This window comes from Branchiostoma belcheri, unplaced genomic scaffold (assembly GCF_001625305.1).
Source record: "Branchiostoma belcheri isolate BF01 breed outbred unplaced genomic scaffold, Haploidv18h27 scaffold500, whole genome shotgun sequence".
Lineage (NCBI taxonomy): Eukaryota > Metazoa > Chordata > Leptocardii > Amphioxiformes > Branchiostomatidae > Branchiostoma > Branchiostoma belcheri.
The window spans coordinates 12,464-23,909 of NW_017804133.1; the positions used below are offsets into that span (position 1 = coordinate 12,464).

General features: G+C 41.7%; 2 protein-coding genes across 2 annotated transcripts; both read left to right on the plus strand.

Moving 5' to 3' along the window:
- Positions 1–1,635: 1,635 nt before the first annotated feature.
- On the plus strand, positions 1,636–9,105 carry LOC109480401 (low-density lipoprotein receptor-related protein 6-like). Its single transcript, XM_019782594.1, has 7 exons — positions 1,636–1,660; positions 3,099–3,347; positions 4,659–4,824; positions 5,668–5,789; positions 6,090–6,273; positions 8,732–8,832; positions 8,990–9,105. The coding sequence occupies exons 1-7, from the start codon at positions 1,636–1,638 to the stop codon at positions 9,103–9,105; spliced, it is 963 nt and encodes a 320-aa protein (XP_019638153.1).
- A 269-nt stretch (positions 9,106–9,374) lies between these two features.
- LOC109480402 lies at positions 9,375–10,543 on the plus strand (the record flags this gene model as incomplete). Its single annotated transcript, XM_019782596.1, has 2 exons — positions 9,375–9,523; positions 10,040–10,543. Coding segments are annotated over 2 exons (501 nt in total), but the record flags the coding sequence as incomplete, so codon positions are not given.
- Between the last annotated feature and the right edge of the window lie 903 nt (positions 10,544–11,446).

Genomic DNA, 11,446 nt, shown 5'->3' on the forward strand with positions numbered 1-11,446 from the left:
GTATCCCTAAGTTTATATTAGTAAGTATAACCCTTGCTATGAACAATGAGCAGATTTCTTTGTGTGGTCCATCGGTTCCCTGTATTATGCAGGCGCCATATTGAATCTACAGTACTATTTTGTCATGGGAAAAAAAAACACAATTACTAATCAGAATTGTACCAAACTACTATTGGGAACCTCGATCTTGACATACAATGTATTTCACCTTTGCAAACATAGTCATTTTCGTTGGTGGTGAAGGGGACCAGCTCCTTACCTTAGACCTTAGATCCTCTCGCAACCTTGTTGCGTAGGTCGACTCCTTGTCTAACTTTTTTTCTCCAAAGGTTTCGGTTTTGCGCCACTACTGCCATATCCTTAAGTGAGTTAAGTCCAAGTTTTGCCCCATCATTTTGTAGTGTTTTCCGCAAGTTGACTCTAGGCCGCCCTCTCGGGCGTGTGCCTTCTGGCTTCCATGTTAGAGCTGTTTTTGTGGTTCTGAGGTCAGGCAGTCTCCACACATGTCCAGCGAAGCTCAATCTCCTTTTCATTTTAATCGCACTGAGGGGTGGGACCTTTGCTCTTTGCATGAGCTCCGCATTTGATACGTGGTCACGCCAGGAGATGCCAAGGATAGTTCTGAGGCATCTACGCTGGAAAGTGTCTAACATTTCCACTGTCTCTTTGGGGCTTCTCCAGGACTCACATGCATATACAGCAGTTGGTACCACAATGGACTGGAATAGCTTCATCTTAAGCGGAATGCTAATTTGCTTGGAGCACCACATTTTTTTAGACGCTGTCACATTCCGGTAGCTTTTCCTAGCCGACTTTTAATATCCTCTTCTGTACCCCCACCCATGGTAATAATACTGCCTAGATATGTAAAACTGTCCACATAATCAATTTGTTTGTTGTCAAGCAATAGTGGTGAATGGTTTACAATAGATGTCATTGCTTTTGTTTTGTCACCACTCACTCTGAGCCCAATTTTCTCCCCTGTGGTAGCAAGTCTGTCTGTAAAGTTTTGGAGACCAACACAACTGTTAGCCAGTGCAGCTATGTCGTCTGCAAAGTCGAGCTCAGTGTTTTTCAAATATCAGCCCACTGTTGTGTAAAAGTAATTTTTAGAAGAGACAAAAGATGCATGGTTTACCTGTGCATTGTGGTCAAATGTGTATTGTGGTGTCATGGTCAGAGACGAGACGAGTCTTCTATACCTTGTTTTTTTATAAGGGAGGTTTCACTTCCTTGGTTATAATTCATTTTCTGGAATATTGGAGAATAGTTGAGAACATTACACAGTTAAACTGCATTATGTGTTGATGCAAGGACGTTCTACGCTTGATGGCAACATTTCAGAGTACTTTGGCGTAAGACTAGCCTAATGTGCATGCAAGGCCTCCTGTTTCGGTCGAACTAATTCCCGACACACGATGCACGGAGGATACAGAGCCATAGCTGTCGTTTTCAGGTGTGGACGGAGTAACGACTGACCTCAACAACTTCATTCTCCTGTTTTATAGCCAGGTACGTTGTCTGACAAAGCGATGTGGTCTCTATTGAAAAGTCATGATTGCCGACGAGCGTGATGTATCAAGATATGTTGTCTGATAAATGGCGCGGTCTCTATTGGTAATTATATGATTGCCGATGAGCGTGAAGCACTCGCGATCAGGTAAGCTGTTTATCAAAGGGCACGGTCTCTACTGAAAACTCATGTTGATTGCCAACGAGCGTGAAGTTTTCTGACAAAAGGGCGCGGTCTCTATTGGAAATGAATATGAGCGTGTGATGTACGCACAGACGTCGTCGGACAAAATGGCGCGGTCCCATGCTATCTTTGTATGAGGTAGCGTTATATCGGTCTTACATGCAATATACTGTAATAATTGTGTTTGTCCACATCATAAGTTAGACAATCTAAAATGGAATTCGTTTTCAACGTCTTTATGGCATGTGGGACACAGTCTCTCATTGGCTGGTGTGTTACTGTAGCTACCTTTTTCAATTTACAGAGAGTAGGCACTAATCCTAAGTTTTGTTATGCTGTTTGAATGATTTGTTTCGGATTGATAAGAGATAGTTTTCCGTACAGAATTGTGTTTTGATTTTGCAGTAGGTATTGGGTTTGGTACTTTGGTTTCTCGAGTACACGACAAGGACGCGTCAGGTTTCACCAACGTGTCCAAGCTTGGAAACCTGAGGAAATCTGCCTTTTCAAACAGTGCTGCGTTTTATGATGTCAGACGACCTCTGAACTTGACTTATATATACTTTTAGAGTTTTTATGCCCAAATAACATTTCTTTAAGCCCACTTCAGGCGGAACTTAATATTCCGAGTTTGAAACCTGATCGGATTAAGGCTCCTTGCTACCACGGTCTTCTTTTCTTTGGTTGGTGTGCAGAGATAGCCTAGTGAGTACTCCACACGTCTTTGTAGCGCTTTTTATAACTGCTCGCTCCTAGCTATGACAGCATCAACAAGATAGTGTTTTGCTTACGCGTGAGAATTCAGTGTTTCACACATTTGAGTGGCGTTGTGCTTAATAATAGGCCAGTCACGGCGAAATAGTAAAGAGTTTGATGTTGGACAAGTTTGATTCGAGAAGTGACAACTCTGGTTTATCATTCAAGGTCAAAATCTGACGTATTCTTTCTTTTAGTTTAAAGGGACGAACCAAAAACCCATGCTTTTTTCCCAGGGGAACGATGGCGTTACTGCGCATCGATACCGACTTTTAAGAACGTTTTCTGCAAGTTTGCGGCAGCGAAACCACGAGAACAACACATATCCATAGCTAAAGTCCAGAGCAGATTTTTCTTTCCGTTATAACCTTTCTGAGAAAAGGGATGTCTGAAAATACGTCGATAGTCTTCTAATTGCTCCATTGTGAATCTGCCTGGCGGAGATCGGAAGGTTCCGGGTCGGAGTTCCAAATACTGGCAGTAAATCACCGTAATTGCCACGCCATATTTCACTTCCTTTTGCCTGGCGATCGTCATAAATAAGCGAATAGTTTTTGAAAGTACAGAAGAAGATGATAATTCAAGACGTGACACGATTGTTCGGAAAAATCTGTTTTTAATACTCTGATTATTTCCTCCACATTAGGAGACCCCGGCTCCAGTAACATCAGTGAGCCATTCCTATTGGTAGCTGACAAGAATGGAGAAATAATTCTTCAAGTTAACATCACTTCCGGTTCGACCACCACGCTTCCGCTCGGAGATGTAGGACTGCCCGCCGCCCTGGACTACGACCCGCTCACGGACTACGTGTACTGGTCAGATATCCGAAACGACAAAATCCACCGGGCTCGTCGTGATGGAAGTGGCAGGGAGACCATCTTAGACATCACCGGTGAGTTAAAATATCATATTATCATGTTTTTATGGCAATTGGAGACAACTATTACAAAACGCAACGCTACACGTTCATATGTGATCTTACAAAGATGATATGTATTATATAGTCCTCAAGCAGATGTTAGGACCCGGCTAATTTTCTCATTGTCTGGGTTCACGTTATTTAACATTTAGATTTACACACAAACACGCACGCACACACCCACACACGTGCACACACACCCACACACGTGCACACACACGTGCACACCCACCCACACTCACCCACAAACACGCCCCCCCCCACCACAAAAACACACTATGTCGTTTGTTTGTCTGCATGACTAGGACCGCACGCAAACACACAGACACACACGCACGCACACACACACTTTGTCGTTAATCTGTCTGCATGACGAGGACCGCACGCAAACACACAGACACTCACACACACACACACACACACACACACACACACACTCACACACACACACACACACACACACACACACACACACACACACACACTACACACACATANACACACACACACACATACACACACACACACACACACACACACACACACACACACACACACACACACTGACCCGCCTAAGATTCTAAATAGAACAGGTAGCGGCTTACGGTGTTCCTCTGGAAAAGTCCATCGGAGAATCATTTGTATAACTGATGAAAATCTAAAATACTGGTGGAGGCTTCGTAGTACCTGTTTTTTCTTTTGTTCCAAACTTAACATCTTAACAATGCTTGTTTTTACTGTGATTAAACTGTGATACTTATAATTGTGTAATTTTACAATCAAAGCAGCGGTATGGACGGATCCCATCTGTCAACCAAATGTAGTTTAAGAGAATGGCTGAAAAGTTATACAGTTCTGTGTTGCTGTATTTTCACATCTGTGTTTTGGTTTGCATTTATAAATATATTTTATTAAAAGAATTCAGATTTGAGATTTTGAATCCAAAACAGGTCGTTATTCCAAATAGGAACCTGGAGTAAGTAACTGTGAACATGGCTTCCCGCTATAAACCTTATCGGGATATTTCAGACGGGTTGTTTTGTCTGTGACATGTTAAGGATATCTCAGGTTGGACTGGGAGCCTATTTGTAATAACGACACGTTTATTGGTGTGACCCCGGCATTATTGGGGAATCTTACTGTGTTTACTGCGATGTTGTCGTGAACTGTTCCGTATATAAGAATTTTCTATTATATAGTACATGTATGTATATCAAAATCTTCTTGACGTGTGCATTTTCAAACATATTTTTCTACAAAACGTCTTCACTTTTTTTGATGCAGATGTCGTTGGCCTGGCGTTGGACCACGCTAGAGGGGATATCTACTGGACTGATTATGATGAAAACACCATCTCTGTAGCAAAGATGGATGGATCGTCAACTAGAACACTTCTGACGTCACCAGTCGTCAGCCGTCCTTTGGGACTGGTCCTGGACGCCAGGAATGGGTGAGTAAAATACATTCAAAATCAGGCATTTTACATAAATGGGGACAGGGCTGTGTACGTTAACGTTTTTGAATTCGATGCATTTCAACCAGTCCATCGTTTTAAATACGTCATAGTGCACACTTTTATTACCATCCTACTGGTAACTAGACTTCTACGATCTCATACATTCGCCGAATGAGGTTAATCTTTATGATTGATAACGATTATTCCTCCTGATTATGCAAATAGGCTTCTCATTTGCATGAATTATATCAGTTGATCATATTCTTCACCAAACGACAGCCTTAGCAAAGAAATCCATTCTATTATTTCGTCATAAATTGTGCAAATGAGGTCCTTATTTGAATCAGTTAATGATGTTCACCTTTACTTAACTTTCAAATACACAAAGTATGAAATTCCAGGCAGTTACCATTATGTAATTCTATGTAAATCCCAAAAACTAATAATTCCGAGGTCTCATCAAGACCTACCCGCCTACCAAATATGAAGACAATACATTTAAGCCTTCTCGAGTTATTGTTTACAGACACAGACACACACACGAACGCCTGGAAACATAACCTTCTTGGCGAGGGTAATAAAACTTGATCAGTGTTCCGGACTCCTGGAATATCATGTTACTGTTTTGTTGTGACCTCTTATTTTGCCATATGTGTGCTTTAGGCAGAGACCATCGATGTGTAGGGATTATGTGGATTATATTGTCATTATGAATAATCTATATCATTTATGGTAATAATAATAATCTAATAACGCTGTACAAGGAAACATCATTTAATAAAATGTATGAAAATTTGGCGGAGATAAGAGGTTTTGTTTGCTTGACTCCTTTCACAGACTCATGTACTGGGCGGACGGTGGTAATGACAGAACTGACCGTGCTGCGATGGACGGCAGTAACCCAACCACCATCATCACGGGCGTGTCTGCTCCCCGCGCCGTTACAATAGACTATAGAGGTAAGAAACAACACAGAAAGAAACAATTTACTAAATATATTTATTTATACACAAAAGAATTATGTAATCAAGAAGGAGCATTTTGTAGGTTGGTGTTACCTGACTTATTGTATTGTATGAGGGCAGGAGTGGTTTAAATAAATATGTACTACGTGTAATTTAGGACGTTCAATCATGATTGGACGTCCTTGGTGTAAGATATTATCTATGTGCACGTCTACCCTCTCTGTAGTGTTACTCAACAGTCGCAGTATTCACATTGATGGGTGCATAAATCCTTTGTTTGTTCCTCTCATTTAGAGGACCGGCTGTACTACTCTGATCGGTACCGCATGTACAGCTCAGACCTGCTGGGTAACGATATCCAACAACTGCTGTATGAAGACGGGAAGTGGGTGCGGGGGATTGCTGTTGACGAGAACTACGTCTACTGGTTGTCTTCTTGGTATGATTCATCAAGGACATGGCAAGGAAAAGTCGGAATGTAAGAAAATCCGATTTATCTAGTAAACACTTATGTAGAAATCTCCCTGCTGATGTCATGTTATTTTGCTCCATATTGTATTGAGTTACATGATTTATTTTGTAAACATAACTTAATATGTTTCTTTAGTAGGAGATGGATTATATCTACCTTTACGTTGGCCTTTAAGTTGGTTTTGTACTGACTTAGGATAAGTATTAACCCCGGATTTAGTCCCCGGCTCCATTGACCAATATTAGCGATCTTTTCGCGGCCGCGTTCCGTAATAGCGCCCCAGGGCTTCCACGCCCGACCTCAGTGTGCAAAAATTATCCCGTCGTCCTTTGTGTGACTGTTTTTCCGGTAAACTAAATTGAAAACAAGAATTCGGAGATCTCAAACCTCCATGAAATATATGAGTTTTTGTAAATGTTTTCACACAGTACACTGCACTTTGTTTAACTTTGTCTTTGAGACTGGGACCGCCAAATCCCAAGTGTCTAACCTTCATCGACGTTAGCAGCTATAGTTTGTTTTTAACTGGAAACAAGGGGATGAAAAGAACCAAAAGATGGCGATTTAGTTTGTTCAGGGAGCTTTAAATCCGAGTTTGAGGCCAATTCTAGTTTTCCTTTTTAAAATCGTATGATGGTACCACGTATGCGTCGGTAAAACCCTTTGTCCGTACTTTTTTGGGAGGCTACGTCTGCTACGTTTATTCTGAAAACGTGGGGAAGGAGTGGCGTCTACGCACGTCACTCGCGCGTCACTCGCACGGTTGCGCAAAGTGTAAGAGTGTGGTGTGCACGCCACGTCTGGCCATGAGCGGTTGCGTGCATCGTTCGTTGCGCAAGTGGTAAGTGAGTGGTACGTGCTTAAAGAGTACGATCTCTGTGCGATTGCAACTTTACCGTAAGGAGGCCGTACTCACACGTGCTTCTTCCGTACGGTACGTACGGGGCACGCGTCGCACGTACTCGCACGTACGTACGGGTGGTGAATCCGCAGACCGCGGTACTCACCACGCACGGATGCCCTACGTTTGCCCACGTTTTTGCACGTAGACAGCACGCAGAAGCACGTACGGCGAGTTGTGACCAGGCCTTAAATATCCCGCTGGTCCCGCGTCCCCCTCGAACTTTTTGGAGTGGATATGAATGCATTAAAACAGGTAATTTGATTAAACCAAAGGCTGTGTCAACATTTGCCTCTGTGAATGTCCTCTCAAAGTAAATTGAAAACAACCTGAAACAAGAGTTTCACGACCTCTGTGCTCCGACCCGGAATCGAACCCGGGGCTCCTTGTTAAGCGCCGAACGCTCCATCCACTACGTCACACGACGTCAAAAACAATACCATGGAGGTAACAAATGTCGCCACTGTTTTTTTTTAAAGAACAGTTTATTGTTTGCAATTTGACGAAGCAAGCCTAAAAGTCCGATACCTAGAAGAGAGTGAGGTAAGAATCAAATGCAGATATAGTGAAGGTCAATGCACGTATTGCACATGTACAATACTGATAGATAAACTATATGTACAGGCTAAAGGCCTCTTCAGCATGAATCGCGGCATGATCGCTCATATTTCGGCTTTGTACGTATTTCGGCAGAAAAGACGATAATTGCGAGCCCTTCGGAACCCCCGTGTATGAACATTTAGTTATGTCTTGTTCTTTACAATCGTATTTGATGTTAATGTTTTATGTTTAATGTTTAAGGTTTACCCACGGAAGACACAACGCACTTCCAGCTGACTTAAGACATGTACCAACTCTCTCACAGTTTAAAGCAGCCCTAAAACGTATGTCGTATGAAACCTGACCTCTGACCTCCACTCCCGAACTTTTGTGTTTTGACCATGGATCGGCTAGGACGTTGAATATTGAATTGTGATTTTGTATTTGACGCATTGGACTAATATGTTTTTATGTTTACTGTATGTTGTTCTTTGTATTACAGTATGTAACATTGTCCTGTAACAAGCTGAAAAACAGCCTTGAAAAACAGCCAGTGAATGATGAATGGGGTTACCCATCTGTCTTGAGATTAATAAATAAATAAACAAACATCAAATAAACACCAGTCGGTGATAGGTTTTTACTCCAGGAAAAATAAATAAACAAACAAATCATTACATTATGGTAAGACTTCCTGATAGAATTTATTGTACGAAAACATCATTACGCACAAAAACACAAACACACACACACACACACATACACACACACACACACACACACACACACACACATACACAGTATATACATGTAGACACACGCACAGACATAGAGACATACACGTACGCGCACAAACACAGACATACACACGCGCGCGCGCACCCACACACATAAAAACATCCTAAAATACATACCTATGGTTGTAGATATATTTAATTTTTATTATTTATATAATTTGATCGTATGGATATGTATAACCATACGTGAACGGACACAATAAGATGCTCTGTTTCAATCCCCCAGGTTATCCAAGTCAGACTTGACCCAGACTGTCCTGGTGGAGGGTCTGGTATGGCCACAGGGCATCTACCTCTCCACGGCAGCGCCTCCTGGCGTCACTACTGGTAAGTACATATTCAGGAAGGTCTGAAATTTATATATATATATATATTTATATATATTTACATACATTTACATTTACATTTACACATATATATATATATATATTTCTTTTGAAACATTTCAGTGATCCCTACAGCACAATCAACAACAACTGTGCAGCCAAGCACAACTCCGGTCACTACACCTTCGACTGCTGCGGCAAAAAATTCTCCGGTTATCACACCTTCGACTGCTCAGGGAAACACTGCCGCGGTCATCACACCTTCGACTGCTGAGAGAAACATTGCTCCGGTCACCACACCTTCGACTGGAGAGGGAAACACTTGCTACGGTGATCATCTTATTTTTTCACACCGAGTAATTTGATGTAAACAACTGTCGCTAGTGTCCGTACATTTATAAGTAGTGGTTCGAGAGCGGGTGTAGTCTTAGCAAAACAGATTTACAGTCCTCATTGGATTTCATTAGTATTTTGTGCTTAGGTTGCTTAGGGTAACTGTTAACCGTGATAAATATTCCCGGAACATGTCGGTAACTGTTAACCACGGATGCTGTTACAGCCTCGCTGATCGTCGTGTGCATGGCGCTGATGGGACTTTTCCTCTTCTTCACCATGGCCATCATCACCATTCATGACAGGCAGGGGAGCCTGTCTCCAATGGCGAAGACCTTCTTTCTCCGTTACATGGCAAAGTATGTACTCTTCGTAAAACTAGCTCAGGTTAGACGGAATAGAAATGTACAGAAATAGACAAATACCCTTGAAGTGAAACTCACATACATCTTTATTGTTGTTTCGTTTTTAAGTTATAAGGTTTATTAGGCCCTTTTACATGTTTGGGCTGATATGAATTTAACGTACCAGGAAAGATTCGTTATCTATCTTTTTACGATGGAATCAAATTAGCAACTTAATACTTTTATAAACTTTTTCTGCATCTGTTACCCTTCCAAGCTGCAAATTAGCATGTATGTTAGGCTCTTTTCTTTGTAGATTTTGTATATTTCTTTGTAGATGATGATTCTTGTAGATTCAGTCTGATTTTTAAGGTATCAACCTTGGTAACATTTTAACATTGTATTCATTGCTTCTACTTTGAACATGAAGTAATCTGAACGTTTGGACATGCCTATTGATATGGGATCGGAGTGAACGTATGTATCAGAAAGAAACATTGGACTCATTTTTTCTTGGTGGTGTTTGTTAAGGTGCCTACTGCTCGGAGATCTGACAGAGAAGAAGGTTGCAAGCGACGATGGAGAGACTGGTCCCAGCAGCAGGAAGCTGACCAACCGCGTCTCCCCTGCCGATGCCCCGGAGGTGGTCGACGTGCAAAGCCCGGCTGATGTCCGCGAGACAGCCCGTCAGCCGCCCACGCGCCTGGAGGTTCCTGTGTCCTCCGCCTCCCGTAACATGGAGGAGCTGGCCGAGGCCATAAAGAACGAGCAGGAAGTGTCTGACTACACCCTGCTGGCTAAGGTCCTGGGCAGGCTCTGCCTTGTCATGTACGTCATCAGCATTGCCGTGGCCGTGCCCATGGCCGTGTATCTGGGCAAGTAAATTAGAGTTGTGTAAACGTGCCTTAACAAAACCAAAAAGTGCGACTTGATTATTATGATTATTATGCATTGATTCAGCTTTAAGTAACGTGCATGTGCAGTCAGGGCATGCCCTTACAAGGGCTTCTTTGAGAATTTTAGTAAGGTAGTAACCCCACTGGTGGAACATACATACTAAATTTGTATCTTCAGTATGATCAATACGATACGAAGGTGAATGTGTGCAATGGGGATTATAGTTCGTATGGAGCATATAAAGGAGACAACGTATATATCTAAGTTAATTTACGTATCTAACCAGGAAAGACTTGTGGTGTTTTCAAAGAGTGGAAATGAACCGAGATGTACTATTAGAGTCGCCTTCTTGGCAGTATCTTGCACCTCATATGTTAGATTGCATATTCTGTAAACTCTTGGCTCATCAGAGCCTTCAAAGAAATGACCTGTCACACTTTGTAAGTATAAGTTCCCTGTGTAAACAGACCGAAACACAACTTGACTGTAACAATTGCATCTACTTTTATCTATTGATACATTCATCTGTTATCTATTCAGCTCAGAGGGCATTTATACACAGCCGGAGCTGCCAAACTAATCGGTGGCTATCAGATAGGGTTAGTCTTGAGACCAATAGGGAAAAACCGGGGAAAAGAATTTGTCCATTACATGTAGACTACTTTTTCTTGATCTGTAAACAATTTTGCGTTAGGATAACAAGTAGCTTTTGTGTAATTATAGTAATTATGACCAAGAATATATCTAAAACCTATACCTAAAACCTGTATATGACTGTCTCTTGTCACGTGGTTATCCCATCAAGTCGCGTGACAAGAGAACTCCAAGACGAGACCTGAATCGGGTTGATAAAGAGACAGAGTACGTCTCGAAAGCTCCCCAGCATAGCTGAACTTTCGTTGTGTTTTTAGGTATACATGTCTTGTAAAAAGAATATATCTCATATTCGTATACATGGCATATATCACCTTTTATACTTATGTGAGATATATATCAGATATATTGCATGATTATATATATACATATAATATATATATATAT

What these genes read in the sequence shown, in the direction of transcription:
- LOC109480401 (XM_019782594.1), top strand. Translation starts at nt 1,636, where the DNA reads ATGAGCGTGAAGCACTCGCGATCAG. An exon ending in CGTTACAATAGACTATAGAG is followed by an intron (nt 5,790 to 6,089) that starts GTAAGAAACAAC and finishes CCTCTCATTTAG; the next exon opens with AGGACCGGCTGTACTACTCT. An exon ending in GCCTCCTGGCGTCACTACTG is followed by an intron (nt 8,833 to 8,989) that starts GTAAGTACATAT and finishes ACAACTGTGCAG; the next exon opens with CCAAGCACAACTCCGGTCAC.